The 18,464-nt window shown below is 37.6% G+C and overlaps 1 protein-coding gene across 2 annotated transcripts in view; it reads left to right on the top strand.

Annotated features, from left to right (window-relative positions):
• Nucleotides 1-18,064, top strand: part of LOC123315343 — a 116,924-nt gene extending 98,860 nt beyond the window's left edge. The window contains exons 10-17 of one of the 2 annotated variants that reach the window (XM_044901006.1): nucleotides 2,257-2,465; nucleotides 8,433-8,624; nucleotides 10,519-10,671; nucleotides 12,691-12,866; nucleotides 14,616-14,668; nucleotides 15,053-15,369; nucleotides 16,354-16,503; nucleotides 16,591-18,064. In XM_044901006.1, the coding sequence (XP_044756941.1) occupies nucleotides 2,257-2,465; nucleotides 8,433-8,624; nucleotides 10,519-10,671; nucleotides 12,691-12,866; nucleotides 14,616-14,668; nucleotides 15,053-15,369; nucleotides 16,354-16,503; nucleotides 16,591-16,728 (1,388 nt within the window). In that variant the 3' untranslated portion in view covers nucleotides 16,729-18,064. Of the gene's footprint in view, nucleotides 1-2,256; nucleotides 2,466-8,432; nucleotides 8,625-10,518; nucleotides 10,672-12,690; nucleotides 12,867-14,615; nucleotides 15,370-16,353; nucleotides 16,504-16,590 lie in introns of both variants that reach the window. The other variant, XM_044901005.1, reaches the window with a different exon arrangement.
• The last annotated feature ends 400 nt before the right edge of the window (nucleotides 18,065-18,464 follow it).

Genomic DNA, 18,464 nt, shown 5'->3' with positions numbered 1-18,464 from the left:
GCCAACAGTAGACTTATCGGTCTGTAGTTTTGTAGGAAGGGATATGGAGTCGTAAGAAACAAATCATTCGAATTTTCGATGCCATTTTGACCTAAATATGGGGGAGGTTTCGTAGATTAATAGAATGTCAGGAGAAGAATTTCATTTAAACAACAGTGCCATAGTTTCAAGGATTCAAAACCAAAAATTTACTATCATTAGTCAAAATACTTCGTGTCATGATCTTTATCGTGGAAATAAAATATTGGAATATCGAAATGTGCTTTGCGTGATAAGAATGCACGATTACATTCGTAGACTTTGCCAATTATCGTTGAACTCAGCCAATTCACAAACCTCGAATGCCGTACAAATTCATCTAATCGGTTTATTCAAGATGTTTTTGAAGTTTGGCAAACTAAATCCTAGCTTGATCCTAGTTCCTAGATATCTAATAGGTAAAGTTGGAGTTTACTTGCACGAAGGGGCAAAACCAACTCTGAAACAGTAATATCAAAATCCCTATCCCCCCTTTAATCCAACCATACAACAGTATGACCATAATAAAATGGAAATTATCCACAGCGAATTTTCTCATTGATCTAATCCGCTGAATTCGATTCAGCAGTATTTTCCAATGTCGTATCAAACTTCCGGAAGTATTAAGTTTACATCTACCTCACGAGGACAAATACTAAACCAGTGCATCAGCATTTGTCGATTATTAAATATTTCATCCCTATATTTTCCTCTGAACGAAAGTATTCGGAAAATGTTGAATGGAAGAAGCGAAGTTATTGGAACTTTTTTCAGTGTCATCTACGTCGTTTTACAGACACATTTCTAACGCTGAAAGAGTGGAAACATATTGCTGAAAGTGGAAAACTTGTGGAAGGATGGGTTCTATTGCTTCGTTATGAATTCTCCAACAATTGGAATTTCTTTTCAGTTCACCAGATTAAAGTTACTTTCAATATCCTCCCTATGCTAAATACAGTTGTTATTGGCAAGAGGAACATGATAGAATCATCATTTAACATTTAAGCCCTTCAAAAAACTAAAACAGTAACATTTTTGTTTCATTCTTCGTATGAATAAACAAGTCTATATAATAAATTCGGGAAGATCATAAAACTCTTCATTTCATGCATGCACGAAATTGAAATTTTCACTCGTGAAAAATGCCTGTGGATAAAATGCTAATTAAAGAAATTCCATCATACGCGAACTTCCAGATATATTCAGCAAACTCTGGCAGGAAAATTACATTAAATGATAACATTTCCAAGGTAATTTTCCGGATGATGGAACCCCGAATATTTTGCCATTCTTCTCGCGATGGAGCTGGTGATTTATTTTGTTTTTTTGATGAGGGAATGGTTATTTCATGAGAAAACATTCGTTGTGTACCATGGACGTCAAGTAAAAATATAAAACTTGTTTATTTAGGCATAAAATATTCTGATTTGATCCAGTTCAATCTCGAAAACATACTCCTGAATTTCACAGTGCCTAAACTGTATATTTTCCAAAGTTAGTTTGTTTCTTTGACAGAAGGTGAACTCTTTGAAAGGAATCATTTCACCAGAAATCACCTATTCAAAATTTTGAAGATAGTGGAGGTATCACTCCTTCAGGTTCAATACTCAATTGAGTATTTCGAGTATTGTGCGCTCTGAAGTGAAAATAGTGTAGAAAAACTGAGATACTGTATTGAAAATGCTTGTGAAATTGTTACTTGACAACTGAGCCGGTCAGAGGAAAAGTGGTATAAGTCACAAATTCCGATTTTTGAGTTATACCGATATTTGGGTACCAAACGCATTGATAGGTGTGGAAAATTTTGTTAAGAGGAAAAACATAACTCGGTCAAATCGACGATTTGACTCATACCACTCATAAGAAGAATAATATGCAACCTTTGGTACCCAAATATCGGTATAACTCAAAAAATGGAATTTGTGACTTATACCACTTTTCCTCTGACCGGCTCAACTGTGTGTTGAAAAAAAATGTCATGAATAATTTGGATGAATTTTATTGGTTAGCTTTTGAACTTTTACTCATTCTATTCACACTGGTGTCTTGAGACTTTTTCTGTCAGTGAGATGAACGTATCGATAGAATACCCAGAAATACGTGCATCTTTCGAATTGTTGATTTTCAATTTCGAATTTCTCCGTTACGTTCCATTTTCACCACTTTTTTCATCCCACTCTATCAATGATTCGTTCTTTTCTGTATCGGAATTTACAATACTTTTTTTTTCAATTCCAGAGAGTACGTTCTTGGTGAAGCTGAACAAGGGTTCCCGGGGATTAGGACTGAGTGTTACAGGCGGCATCGACAGTGGCGGCTCGTGGCCAGGGCTGATTCGTATAAAAAGACTGTTTCCGCATCAGCCTGCATCACAATGCGGACTGATAAATGTCGGCGATCTCTTGTTAGAAGCCAATGGCAGTACACTCATTGGCCTCACTAATTATGTGAGTATTCAAACGGAACCTTTCTCCAACGAACTTGACTCACCTATTTATTGATACAGTTCGTCGGTATTGCACCTATTCTACTCTACTTCACTTATTTTCCTATCCTGAAATGTATCAAATATGTTAGAGTCAATATGCTTGAGGTACACGAATATTTATGTATGGTTGCCTATGGAATTTTATTTATTTATTTGTTTATATATTCAGGGTAGGCATATCCATTCTGCCCAAATTATAACAACAACAAATGATTGGCAGAGAAAGAACAAAGGAAAACACTAGGGGCTTATAAGTGTGAAACAGAAAACGTTCAATTATATTTGTTACAATTGGTGTTTTTTTCGTATCTTTTTGAGAATTGTTTCTATTTTCAGGTTAAATTATAGGTATATCGATTGTCTACCGAAAAATCCATTTTCTTACCTATGAGGTTATCAATTCTTTTCAAAAAGCTGAATGAAAAAGAATGCATCATTACAGATAGTACCTAGCCTTTTCACTCAAGCCAATTTTTTTTTAAAGTTATTAGATTCTTATCATAAATCTATTTCAAAAAGGACTCCCAAAAAAGGCTTTTCACGTCTCTTATCTTGTCCCAAAATTGGTTTTTAGAAAACCCGAAAATTTGAATGTCAGAGGGACTGCAAATGCCTCTAGCCATTAGAGTTCAATGCTTCATCTTCAAATATCTGAATGGGCGATGTGTGGATAAAGTGACAATTTCAATAATCCAGTAGTGTACATTCGTAAGAGAAATTATCGAGAGAAATCTTCTCTAAAGCTTTGAATAGAATGGTTCAACCTTGATCCAGTTAATCTCGACTGTATTCCATTGTTTAAACTAATTTTCTCCTATCAAAACATTGATATCGGTATGCATATATTCTCTTCCATTATTCTTTCATCCATTTATCACCCGACAGTTACAAATTAATTATAGGGCATATTTTAATCGCATGCATAATTCACTTTCATAATTCGTTCCTCTGTGAGTTATCATGGTTTTTCCATTCAGACTCCCAAACTCTCGTTTTTAACGTGGGATTAATTATTCATTTGTCTGAAATAAGAGGCTTGATACTTTCAAACCAACAATTTAAGACTCTTCATATTCTTCAGTGCTTTTTGGTTATTCGATTTTTGAATAGGCTCCTGGGGAGATTGAAGTTATTATTTGGCATTAGGGCGTACCAAATTCTACTATCGATGTGGCCGTAATATGAAAATTTCATAGGGTGGTATTTCACCCTCCGTAGACACTGGTCATGAGTTACACAACACTTCATTGCCGTTCCAACTCCTGTAGGTATCTATAAATTTTTCATTTCGGCTTCTGCGGTATTAAACTACCCCCCTAGAGGATTGGGGAGGGTTCGTTTGAGGCGTAGTTGCTCATAACTAATTTAATACGATATGCAAATTCTATCTGGTCCTGGAGAGCGTTCAACACGAACTACGCTGAGTAACGATAGTAAACAAGATTTGAAAGTTTAATTTGCTTTCATTAACACTTTCGGCTGCTGTATTCGCAGTTTACGATCCAAATGATTTATTTCGTTCGTAACTGTTGAGATTTTAGAATTTCTCATTTGCAATATCTGGTCAAAACTTTTTTTCACATGCAGATTTTCATTCCATCCCTAATACATAATGAAGTGACTCTTCTATGGATATCAGAGCATTGTGGTGTTGAAAGAAATGAAAAAGCCGATGAGGCAGCGGTCGAACAATGGGAGTTGAACAACAGAATAACCCTCTGGAGAAACACTCCTGGACTTACTCAGTCAAAGAAATTTATGATGATTTCCCCGACCCACACCAGAAAACTGCTAAAGCTGTCACGAGCTGAGCTTCGTGTGATGATGTGACTGCTGACAAGGCACGTATGGGAAAGTCACCAGATGAGATTTGTAAGCTCTATGGATCAGAAGCAGAAACAGCTGAACACATGGTATGCAACTATCCAGAGCCGGCTGCCCTAAGAACCATTCATATGGGAAAACCGGTCCTGGATACTCATGACGTAACGACCAAGGCCCCTAAGGATGTTGACGGTTTTATCAAATTAATTGACGACCTCCTTGGATTCCTATGAATGAGTAGGGTAGAGAAAAGAAGGTCTACATGGTCGCAGTTCTCGAAATGCTAACCTAGCCACAACGACCCCGGTTCAAATAATATTAATAATAATAATACACAAGATCGTTTACAAGCAATTCAATGGATTAATGCTAATCATGGTCCATATTGCATTGAAAAACTTTATTGTTCTGGCTTATAGTCCTGGCAGAGAATCTGTGGAGATGAAATTTCCAAACATACGAGTTTAATACTTTGCAAGGCCAATTGGCACTAATGTACTCAACATTCTCTGTATAGGTACTGGGGACGAATACTTTAGATAAGGATGCTTTGTATACCAATACTATGAAAGGGATCTTTACTCTTAGCTCTTCCAACAGTCATTCACGGTAAGCCTGAAGGCTTTCTATGGCCTGAGATCTGTATTGAGATTGGCATCACTGACACTGAGACGATCCTGTATTTTATGAGGCTCAACCAACCTTCTCTATGTTACCATTGTCGACTAGACTAAGTAAAAGTTGAGTAATTTACCGTTTCAACAAATATAACGAAGGCAAATTGAGATACGAGTAATGGGAAGAAATTTTCGTCCGATGCATTTGACATCGCAGACACTCAATTAGGAAGTGAATTTCGCCAGATGAAAAACTGGAGAGTTGGCTCGTAATTTTATTCCAAAAACGCCAAGTGCACCCGCTCTTAATTTGCCCGCCGAAGGAGATGGAAGTACGGGAGATCGGTTGTAGGACGAATTATGAGAATGTAATTTCATTAAAATCAAGTCGAATTTCCGTAATTTGGGGTGTTACGTTGCGAGGGATTGAATTTTTGAATGGCGCTAATTGCATACCGACCTTTTTCAGTGATGTCCATTCTTTTGTCTTAAAAGTCATTTTACCCACAAATTTCATTTACTTCTGTGGAAAAAGCTGTGTCAACAGAAAATTTCGACTGAATGATGAAAAACGTGGGAAATTTCTTGATTCTTTTCATTCTTTCTGTTGTCGCTTCTGGCTTTTCTGTTTAGAAAATTCACCCTCCACTACACACCTTCAAAAAAAAAAGAAATGAATACTCTGGTACTGTGGTGATGAGGTCTATACTAACCTACGCATCCCTGGTGCGGTGGACTTCCATGGAGAAGCACTGTCACCGCGCCATTACTACTAAATGCTAAAAGAAAGCCTATCTAAGTATACGGATACTCTGAGATCTACCCCAGAGGCAGCGATGGAATGTCTGCTAGGTTTACCCTTTTTCAGTTACGGAGGTGGCTATGAAAACAACTCTGTGTCTAGGAATAGGGTCAATGCCGTGATAGTGGACTGTTAAGAGGACACGCAAGGGCTCTGAAGATGGTGGAGGATGTGAATGCATCCTTTTTCCTTGAAGGGGATGAGCTTTAGCATTGAGGAACCCTACAGGATAATTATTCTTGAGATCTATGGTCTACACCAATCAGGTTCCTTGGACCTGGAGGTCCCATTTGGTTCGACGTTTACTCTGTGGTGTCCGCGAGGACTGGAGTGGGGATGGTGGGACCTCGTTTCCCGAACTGTGTGCTCTTTTTGTCTGCACCCTGGAGAATATCTGGATACTCCGGAAAGCACATATATTTTTGCTGCGATGATACTGAAATCCCTTTCTGGAAAAGGTCGTAGGGGAATACAAAAAAGCTCTGCATGAGATGGGCTACGTTAGCGTTGTGAATTTTATTTAGGGTCCTAGATTAAAAAGTGTAGGATTCTAGTGGACGAGAACTAGCGCTGCACAGATGGTGTACAGGAACTTCTTTATTAGATGGCTAGATAGGGAATTTTTCTCTGAATAGAGAAAGAGAAGTAGTCTTAGGCAGTGAACACTCCTCATTGAGGGACATTCCTCTTAATTTGAGATCAAAAACTCCCAGTCCTTGAGAGTAAACATTTGACTCTGGTGACTGGTGCAATGACTGGCCACCTTTTCAATAAACATTCAAAGGAAATGGGACTTGTCCCTTGAACCTAGGGTGCAGGAGCACATAGATATTGTTGAACATATTCTGTTCACCTGTTGTAATTTTGAAGAGTTAAGGACAACACGTCCAGGAAACCCAACACCCACTATTCTTAAGGTGGGAGGGACTCCTTTATATCGAGTTGTGGCATTCTTATCGACGTGTCTCAGGGTGTGAGTCTCTCCACTATAGGCGGATGAACAATAGGGTACTTCGGTTCAGCCCGTTCACCACACGTCCACACGTATAAGAAGAAGAAGAACCTGTTTGGCGTCAGTGTGCCTTGAAAGGAGTTTTCTGGTTGGGAAATTCAGAAGTCCTATGCTATGTCATGAGTTCTATCTGTTTGCTTTTGTATTCTTTCACCAGGGTGTCGGATTCTCTTTTTTTGGCTTTAATTGCACTTTTGTTAGCTAGAGGAACAGATGTTTCATTCGCACCTATGTCAGAGTGACCACTAACCGCTATCAAAGATTTGAGTGCAGGTTTACTGTACGCAATTCCACTTAAAATTCCTTAGAAATAATTGTCTTGCTCAGAAGTCAACACAGGAATTCGGATATGTAAACCTCATATTCTACCCCTTAGCTGATTCTAAAACCGTCGGAAAACCAATATGTTCCCTGCAGGTAAACATCCTTGTACCTGATCCAATCGTATTCATTGAATAGGGAATACTCCTTGTAACGAAAATGATGATGATTTTTTATGAAATATCTTTGAAACGTCACATTTCGAAATAACCAACCGTTTACCAAAGAAATTATTTTAAGTACTCAAAAATGAAAAATAGAAATGGGTATTTAAAATTTAAAGCGTTTCGTTTCAATTGCACAAGATGGCAACATCGACTGAAATATGCGTTGATAATAAAGGACAACAAATACACTATCTAGATGAGATAGACAAAGATGGCTGTCTATGATGTCTGCGACGAACGAGGAAGATCGTGAAATTTTATGGGATTTTTATGGCCGGTTGCTGTTGAGGCTTGCCAGTGAGTATGCGCCTTATGATGGCTGTGAATCAGCAGCTGTTATTTTTTAAACAAGCCATTGTTCTTTTCTTCTTCTAGTAGGCGCTGTTGTCAAATCGTAAGCTAGAGACGAAGTAATTTAAATTTCAAAACCTCATATTTGAAGAATGATTTTGAATAGTTTCCACGGTGCATTTGAAAATTTCATGAGGGAAACTCATAATTATTCAGTTTAAACTTGTATATGCTGTGATAACCCAAATTCAGGAAAATTCCCCATTTGGAGTATGATACAAGAGCTTAGGGAAAAACCTCAGTAAAAAAACCTTGTCTGCTCTTGGGTAGTGTAGTGATGAGGAATATGGTTACAGAATAAGCTTTTAATACTGAAGGGCTTCTTTTCCATTGACATAAAAATTTCTTTATCCTCTCTTCACCTCGAAATTATATCTGAAACAAAGAAACAAAAAAAGAGTGAATAATAAAGTGAAAAATCGAAACTTATTCGAAGACTTGATAATGAATGAAGAAAAAAATAAATAATCATAGGTACATAACTTGTCCTTCAATTGCACTGGGAGGAATATCATCTCTGCGTCAAGAATCTTCTGCTGATCTTGGTGGAGGATCACCCTCGTCGTTAGAAATGCCTTAAGCACTCAAATTATGAGTATATATCACTCAGTATATACCTATAAAGACAGAGAAGTGTAATAATAGAAAAAATCATAAATCAACTGGTAGGTATGTAATGATTCACGATTTCTCATAGCAAAACCGACCGCTGCGTTAACAAGTCATTCAGTGCCATCTTAAATGATCTACGTCTTCATTACCCTCTTCCCCCAGATCCTCTCCCTATCAAATTATCATCAAAGGCCCAACTGATTCATCCCCCAAATTCCAGGAGGCTTTAGAAGTACTGAGGACCGCACCTAATCAAGTCGAACTGAAGATATGCAGGCCCCCGCCCGACGTGCTGACCTGCGTGAGCCCCATTTCCGAGGTGCCGCCCCCGCCGCCCAGAAGGGAGGCAGCCGGAGGCCCCAGCACGCCGCCCCTGGGATACAGCTCTCCGGAAGACGATTACTACCACGGGGTAAGGCGCTTTGAATCATTTTCAGGGGATTAGAGCCGCGGCCGGAATTTCCCGCTTTTTCCAACGGTCCTACCGTGTTAACAAGATGAGATTGGACTGATGGAGTCAAAGCCTACATGATAAATTGCTGTAATCAGGAGAATTGTTGTCGATGCGTCGCTTGGAATGCGCCAGTAATTTTGTCTGAAAACTTCGTGATTTACGTCTTGTACTTTAACTGTTTCGCTGGATAGACACTTGCAGCCATTAATTTTTTGTAGTGAAGAAGAAATCAAAAGCTTTTTCTGCCTACATGTGTTTCAATTATTATTTATCGAAATTATCCCAAATTTGGCGTTGAGATCGCCTTTGAAAAATTGTTGAAATTTCCTTCTTATTATAGGTACAGCGTTGAAAATTTGATAACTACGAGGATATATTGAAAAATTCTTAGCCTACTATAGAACCAAACAAAATTTCAATGTCAAAATATTTTACTACTCAACATATTCTCCTCTTGATTGGATACATTTATTACAGTGAGCCTGCAAAGTCTCTAGACCTTTCAAAAAAAATGTTTCTTCTAGCTCTGCGAACCAGACCTCCACAGCTTTTATTACCTCCTCGTTGGAACAAAATTTACGACCTTTCAAACTTCTTTTCAGTTGAGGAAAAAGGTCGAATGGAGCCAAATCTGGTGAAAAAGGGGGGTGTTCTAGTAATTCAAACCGTAAATCACGAATTGTTTGCATGGCAACATGAGATTTGTGTGCAAGGGCGTTGTCCTGCAAACACAAAACACCTTTGGATAGCTTTCCGCGTCTTTTCTCGTTGATTTTTTTCCGTAGAGTGCTCAGTAATGTCAAATAGTGATCTCCGGTTATTGTTCTACCCTTATCCAAAAAATTCATCATGATTACTCCATGGCAATCCCAAAAAACTTTTCCAGCAGATTTTTGGACACGAAACTTCTTAGGTCTTGGAGAACCAGAGTGTCGCCATTCCATCGATTGTTACTTTGTTTCTGGATCGTAGAAATGTACCCAAGTCTCATCCATAGTAACAGTTCGGTTTAAGAAGTCTACATCGTTTTCAAATCGAGCACATATCGAACGGGATGCTTCTACCCTTGCACGCTTTTAGTCAATATTTCAAACATTTGTGGATCCATTTTGCAGCAATTTTTCTTATGTCCAAATTGACGTGAACTATATGATGAACGCGTTCGTATGAAATATTCAGTGTCTCAGATATCCGTTTAAGCCTAATTCGACGGTCTGATAAAATCATGTCATGAACTGCATCGATATTTTCGGGGACTGACACAGAAACTGGCCTTCCCGATCGGTCATCATCTTCAATGGAAAATTTACCACTTGAAGTTTGCAGTCCAATTTTCCACGGTCGCATACGAAGGACATTGATCACCAAGGGTGTTAAGCATATCTTCGTAAATCTGCTTTCTTCTTGACCCTCTTAAGCATCGAACTGGTCTAGGCTAACTAGATATCAATACATCCCCGTATATGAATGCTTCCTAATCAAATTTTTCAACAAATTTTAACGTCTGAAATTAAATGTAAAGGGTCTCGTATAAAATTTTTTGGTAGGTGACTGAGCTAATAACCTCCTCAAATCTTATACATCAATAATCATAGGCAGGGGAAGGGTTTAGAACAAAAATGAAGTTCGTTAAAGTTTTACCCAAAATTCAACTCAGAAATAGGTACCCTACGTATTTCAATTAATAAAATCTCTATTTCAAGAGAAAATACTCCAAAATTGAGGGGCCCTTTTCACGGCTTGAACGTTGACCACCATCAAACAGAAAAACTGGACTTGCATTCCAAATGCCCATACGGAAATGACCTTCCAGTCGCTTATTCACCGTGTCACTTATTCCTTATTTTTCCAGGAATTTGAAATCATCATAAACAAGATACAAGGATCGCTGGGTTTCACGCTTCGAAAAGAGGATGATAGCGCCCTGGGTCATTATGTGCGGGCATTAGTCCGTGAACCGGCCTTAACCGATGGCAGGATCAGGGCGGGAGATAAAATCGTTGCGGTAAGTGAAAATCCATGAAAACGTTACAGGGAATGTGATCTTTATGAGAATATATCTATCGAAATAATCAACCCGGGATGCTCTTAGATGGAGTTGTTCGAATGAAGGATTGAAGTTGCACTCGTTTTGTATTACCGGTATCAATATTGTGGTAATTAAATACTGGTTGGCGCTTGATTACTACTCGATAATACTCAGAAGCTACTACCTGTATTTAATTAGGTTCCGTCAATTACAAGCGTTTTTCCATCGGAGAAATAGCTGTGTTGCTCTGAAGAGGTCGAATGAGACCGAAACCATGGTCAGCATCTGCTCTTCTTCGGTGGAACGTTCTCCATTTAGTTGTCCCGACGATGGCAAATTGGCTAGTTCAATTCAGATCGATACACTTGTTGATATTCATCTGAATTAATTCTTATTATTGTATTTATTGCCTCCCTGTTAAGGGGTTATCATTCTTTCATTGTAATTAATCAATATAATTTGTTTATTTATTTCTATACAGGGTGGGCCTGCCTTTTACAAATATTTTAACAGTAGATTCTTGAGATCAAAAGAAACACATTTTTTCTTCACCTTTTTTTCCGAGTCGACTTCTATTTCACAAACGGTTTCATCAAATGAAATGAATTTCGGAATATAGTTTTTCATTTATTTGATGAATCTTTTGCGAAGACAAGATATCACCTACGGCTTCCAGTTTTCTTATTATGGCCATTAGGTATCATAAAAATACCAAAAATTCAAAGAATCCAACTCTTGAAACTAAGTTGGACGCTATCTAATGTATATTTGAACGTTTTGTAAAATGAGAGTATTCCTCATATTTTTTCGTATAATGCTGCATTTTCGAGTAATTTGATGATCAAAAACTAAAAAGTATCTATGAAATTTGAAAAATTGGGTTCTTTGACTGAATACAACTCTGTTTAGAATATTCACAGATGTATAGTGTCACAGATTTAGCTAGTTATTCTGAAGGTAATTCTGCACATCACATTATGAAAACATAAAATGACTATATCTTTTTATCAGGGCCGAATCGGAAAAAATGGTATAGAAAAAAAGTGTTTCTTCCGACCTCAAAAATCGACTGTTCAAATATTTGTACGAGTCAAAGACTCGCCCTGTACATGTCGGGAGCAGCTATTCAAGAAGAACCTTACCTGCAGAAATAATGGGGGTCCTAAATTCAGTTCCCATTATACCTATAACCTGCTTCTTCGTTGCTTGGTTTCGTTTATCGATTTCTGTATATGGTTCATCCAAGTCAGACCTTGATCTAGTGTGATCCCTGGATATTACACATCGCTTTCCTACTACTTCTTTCCTAAACTTCTCATTCTCATCTTTAGTATTATTGGCTCTTTTGTCCATTGAGGTTGATTTTTTCAGTGCACCAATCATTTATTTTCTCTGCAGCTTCTTTTAATCCCTAGCACTAATCCATAGGGTACTCCTGTTTCTAGATCTGGTGGTTGAGCATTCCTAAATTATCACCACGAAAAAGTTTCTGTCTCTCAAATAGTTCCTCAATTATTCGAAGAAGTCATCTACACAGAAATTTATTTTACACACACTTGTCAGTTGTATCTATGAAGTCCCTGTATCGCTGTTAAGAAGGTTTCTCTAATATTGTAGGGAAAGAAGGACCCTTTATAATATAACAATATGAGAACTGCGAGGTATGTTTTCTTTCCACTAACCTTGTCTTTTAAGAAGATTTTGCTCTTTCAAATACCGCATAGGTAACGCTCATTTGGTACTCTTTACAAACTGTACCACCTTGTGGCTAATAATCTCATTCTCATCTCACCATTCTCGCACTAAAAATCATTTTACATCCGCTCAAACATTAACAACAATGGTTTAAGTAACAATTTTTTGAATAATTTATGAAATTCGTGTGTTCTCCTGTTCGATGGGTCCTAAGGTGCTCCAACGTCGCATATTACCCAATGTGGGCGCTCCCTACCCCGCAATATCATTAATAAAAACTTTAAAATTTCCCAATTCCAGGTGAACGACGTCGAAATATCCCCCATGAGTCACGAGCAGGCGGTGCAGTTCTTGCGGCAGTGCGGAGAAGAGGTGAAATTGCGCCTGTATAGAGACGCGTCCCAGACGCCTGTGGCCGCGTTGTCGCCCACCGAAACCACCCCAAGGACGTCGTTCTCCCGGAAATCCAATTTGAGGTAATGGCCGTGCGGCCGGCGTTTCATGTGTTTCTGTTTGTTTGAATGCCGGAGGAAACGTTGCACCAGCTGATTGCGGCCGAGGAGTAGTAGGCCATGCATGTTCGGATTTCCACGAGGCTTGCGGATATTGCGTTTGAGCTATTGATGAGACAGGTCCACAGGGAAAACGTGGTTGAGAGGATGTTTATAAGAAGGATAATAATAATAATAGCATTATCCTCATTCTTTATTTCACATAGGATGGTAGTTGTAGGATGAATCGAAGTCAGGTCCCCAGGCAACAAAAAGCATAATCCAGAAAATAAATTGCAAATGTTATCATCATTGCCATTATTATTTTTCATTATTCATTATTTTTTATTACGCTTCTTAGCTTCTTGTTGCTATTAATCAGAATGACCTCGAAAACTAGACGTTTGGAAGCAAAAAACTATTGGAAGTAATGGCTGAATTGGTCACTGAACCAATTTCAATTAATAATATTGCCAAATTTCCTCCAAGATCTCCTGATGTTACACTTTGAACATTTTCTTGTTACTTACCTAGAAGATCTCCTGAAAAGAATAGAAAGTTTAGGGATAACACCTGTAATATAAGAGGAACTATGGTATAAAAACCATAAATGGACAAATGTATTGAGCATCTTGTTGATTTAAATTCCTTCTCAGTTATCATTTCAACTAACTTTACTTCAATAGATTTGTTAATTTCCACCTGTTGATATTTAAGATTCTAAGAGAGTTGTCGCCAAAACACGGGATGATCGATTTTTGATACGTCACATTTTAAAATAACCATTTCAACCGTTTACCAAAAAAAATTAGTTTAAGTACTTAAAAATGAAAAATAAAAATGGGTATTTAAAATTTAAAGCGTTTCGTTTCTATTGCACAAGTTGGCAACATCGACTGCAATATGCGTTTATAATAAAGGACAACATCTTGATGAGATAAACAAAGATGGATGTCTATGAAGTCTGTAACGAACGAGGAAGGTCGTAAAATTTTATGGGATTTTTATGGCCAGTTACTGTTGAGGACCGCCAGTGAGTACGCGCCTTATGATGGCTGTATCAACAGCTGTTATCTTACAAACAAGCCATTGTTCTTTTTATTTTCTAGCAGTCGCTGTTGCCAAATCGTAAACTAGAAACGAAGCGATTTAAATTTTAAAACCTCATATTTGAAGAATGATTTTGACTAGTTTCCGCGGTGCATTTGAAAAATTCATCAATGAAACTCATAATTATTCAGTTTAAACTTGCATATGCTGTGATAACCCAAATTGAGAAGAATTCCCCATTGCCTTCGAATGCTAATTCCGCTATTTAGTTGTAGTAGATGTTCACCCTATTTCACAAAGCTTGATCGGGAAAAGCTCTTCATTGACTTAAGTCACTCAAGTCAGAATACCATCCTTTCAACTCAACTACGATCTGTAAACGTCCATTTGGTGATTCTAAATTGCTATTTCTCCAATGAAATGAAAATGTTTCTTCATTCTGGAAACCAAATCAGAACTATCAAAACGTTGATTGAGAAATCAAAGTGGTTGAATAAGAGCGTCTTGATTGACCATATTAGGAAACCATGTGGACATTTCTCTAGTGGAGTAACCTTGTTATATTGAACTGAAGCATGAGACCGTTTTCAATTCATTTTTATAGAGCGTCCGCACTCTTCTTGTTGGTGTGAAAATCGCAGGTCAGTAACACGTCTTAATTTTCTGTTTTCTTTCATTCTGCAGACAGGAGGCTGTGGACATGCTGAACGATATAGCGGTTCGTAAGCTGATCCCAGGTAATCAAGACACATACAGACGATCACTTTCACCAAGTGCTTCACCCAGGAGGCTGCGTCGCCAACCTTACCCATCCGATGCCTCTCAAGAAACCGATCACTCTTCCACCAAATACCCCGTTCTAAATGACAACGATCAATTTCACGAGGGGCTGCTCCACCATGCGCACCCCTTCAGCGACGACACCTCTCTGTTCATAGTTGACTCCTCGGACGACTGCGACAAACCGTCTCGACCCAGTTCCCTTGATCTTTACAATCCTAACCAAACTCCGGTGGTGGCGCGAAAGCCCCGTTTCAACTTCTCCCTTGCCCACAACGCATACGAACTCAATAATCTTGACGCTGAAGTTTTAGACGCGCCTAATCTTACGTATAACCTAGGTCATGACGAAGGTAAGGGCCCAGATCAAGGCCAAGCCAATGACAGCTTCGGTCAGGGACCCGCCAGCATGCCCCACATTCCCCTCGAGAATTCCTCTGCCGGGTTCAGCTACAAGAACCCAGCTTACCAGACCGCCCATCCGTCCTGTGTCACTGACCATGAAGAACAGCCTCCAGCACCTTCTAGGACCGCTCCTCCTCCCCAACAGCAAATGGTGGAAGACTGCAAGAGTAGAAAATGCAGGAGCTCCGTCTTGGAAGAAAAAGATGAACCTATCCAGAGCACGGCTGAATTCGAGATGCAGGAAGAAAATGAGGTGAGAAGATACCAAGGTATCTTTATTATAAAGTTCGTAACATCATCTTGGATGTCGAACTTTCTGATAAGACCCCCTATTAAAGTGATCTAGAATCTAGAACGAAAACTCTAGCGGAGCTTCTGCGAATTACTGATGCACCTAGATGCGACAAGAAGAAGAAAAATAGGCGCACAAAATTAATGTCTTCAGCTTATTTAAGTTCAAAGCCGATTGATGTTGAGTAGTGCTAGGAGAACCTGATTCAGAACGAAGCAACGGTCGCTAACTGATCAATTGACGATGGGTTGTGAAGAAGATAATTCAAAATAACTTCATCTTTTGTTCCAAAACGTTGTTTATTTAATGAATTATTCACTGGGAGTGCCGAAGAGGCTTCCAAGAGTTGGTCAATGAAGAGTAAATTAAGTATTTACATTTATTGCACTGTACAGCCTATGCTAGCACTAGTATGACGTAGCGTGTGGCCACACCCGAGTGACCTCGAGTACTCTCCCATTGCACCTCCTTTCTATATTCTCTGGATCAAAATGAAAATTGTTTTATTCATGTATTTTCCGACAAAAGACTGAATTTTGTGCGTTTCTTTTTACTCACTCTGTATATCTTTGAAACATTCGTAATTTTCTGATCTACCCCTACTTTGCATATACATATAGGTAAACGATTGTGTTTTGGTTCGAAAAGGCTGAATTTTTATGCCTCTTGGAGATGCCGTTGTAAAAACTGAAAGAATTCTTTGAATATTCTATTAGTTCTGAGTTGAATACTGTGATACTTCGAACTTCTTCATTCTCGGTCATGAGAATGATGCTGTTCGACCACCTAAACATGTAAAGCAATTGAGATATTTTGCAGTCTCCAATGAGAATTCTCCCACCATTATTATTTCGTTAACCTATTTTCAAAATACATACTTGATGATCCAACGAAAACATCCGTTTTATTTTTATTGAGTTGATTTTTTTCGAATGATTTGAATAGATTCTTGCCATCGAGCTGAACCGTGGTTGGAATAGCAGATTGGGATTCAGTTTGCAAGGGGCAGCAGGAGTTACATACGTCAGTGCTGTATATGCTAATAGTGTGGCTGCCAGAGACGGTCGACTGAAACCTGGTGACCGGGTGATAAGGGTATGTCTGTAATTTTGCAATCCGAAGTAATAGTTATCCATTTTTAAAACAAAGTCAGCGGCATAACAGTTTATTTCGTCATTTCAGGTTAACGACGAGAGCGTGGAACACATGACCACAACCGAAATTATTGATTTATTGAGAATTGTGAGAGGTCCAGTTTGTATTGTTGTATCGAGAACAAATTCAAAGGAAGACTGTATTAAAAGCAATGCTGCGAATTGAATTGTAGTTAAAAATGCCCTGATGCATTTCTCCTTAGTATAGGGCAGTGGAGAATATGAACAATTTTTGCTCTGTTCTGTACTCATATATTCTAAATTAGTGTAAAATTGTAGCATAATTATTCTATTCTCTCTCATGCTCAGAGTCATTTGAATGTCCCAAATATATAATTATTATGAAATGTATTCGCCACGAGTTCAATTGGTTCTCCTGAACATTCATGTTTCCTGTAAATTATTTGTACAATGTTGTCGAATTCATGTAAAATATCTAAAAAGTAATGTGATAATTTGAGTTGTGTATTTATCTCTATAAATTCCACTTCGATATTCGAAATTGGAATCTTTTCCTTCTAAGTTATATTTCGAAAAAAATCATTTTATATACACAAAGGATTCCAATTTATATTCTATACTGTATATTCGCAAATTGTTCCTCAAGTCATTGCTTGTTCCGTTTTTTATTCGTTTATCTGTTTCAGCAGTTTCTGTGTATCAATTTTCAATATTTATTTTTCATTGAGTAGCGATTTGAATTTGTAGAACATACTGTAAATTGTGATCTATTTGTAGGCTGTGTATTTGGGAAGCTGAAGGAATATCGCCATCCATATTCATTTATAAAATAAATACTGAAAATTATTCTTAAATCATCAGATGATCAAGAGCAATACTGATGCAGTGCCCAAAACTGAGTATTCCGATTTTTCCTTTTTTATATTAGAAAAAGGTCGATCTGATAGAACAAGATATGAATTTGATTTCCTCATTATCTAGTCTTCAGCAAATTAGCAAGTGAAAAAATTTCGGAACTTTCAAAGTTCACGATGAAAAAAATGAAGTTTCAAAAGTTGAAACATCGCAACTGTTGAGAGGATTATTGGTATCATAATTGCTGAAATATTGTTCGTCAGAGTTAAAATGTACTTAGAAGTCTAAGCAAGTCTAAAATGTACAAAGAAAGATATTCTTTGTGATGATACCAAATTACAAATCTATTGATTTGATGATAGATATAGATTGAAATCAATGTAGTTTATTATGTACATCCAATTGTAATATGTTTGGAGTAGTAGATGCACAGTATTTAAAGACACATATGAAATCAATTACTTATAAGACGATAAAAAGTTATTTTAAATATTTGCCTAATAGAAACTGCATTATTTATTTTTGGTATGAAAAAAAATATTACCTCTACTTCTCAATGAATTTTAAAATATATAAAAATTTTAATCTAGTTTTTCGTTCTCTTTTTGTATATATTGTTTCGAACGAGAATTTGTCTGAACTTTTCTTATTTAAAACCAAAGATAAAATAAAACTCGTTGAATCTTTGCCTTTTTATTGATTTTATATTCCTCCTATCTTACAGAAGAAAATCCTGTGTCTGGACAATGAAAACCAGATGGTAATGCACACAAAACCATTATAATTCTTGAGAACCACAATTTCAGTTGTGTATGCAGATACTTACCTTGAGTGAATCCTGCCTCTTCAGTTATGATTCAATTTGTTCGAAATTTCATCAATTTATGCACAGTACCTAGTTTCCGAGCTCGACTATTTTCTATTCTTTTTCACGTTTCGATATGACTCGAATTATTTTTGGGCTTAATTTTAAACTGTCAATAATAGGACTAATAATAACTAATAGAAAAATAGAATTATAATTGATAAATATAGAATTGATCTAGACCAGCTATTCCAAACAGTTGCGGAAAGTAAATTAAACTC

The sequence above is a fragment of the Coccinella septempunctata genome, chromosome 6, assembly GCF_907165205.1.
Source record: "Coccinella septempunctata chromosome 6, icCocSept1.1, whole genome shotgun sequence".
NCBI classification, from domain to species: domain Eukaryota; kingdom Metazoa; phylum Arthropoda; class Insecta; order Coleoptera; family Coccinellidae; genus Coccinella; species Coccinella septempunctata.
This window is presented reverse-complemented; position numbering and strand designations above follow the sequence as displayed.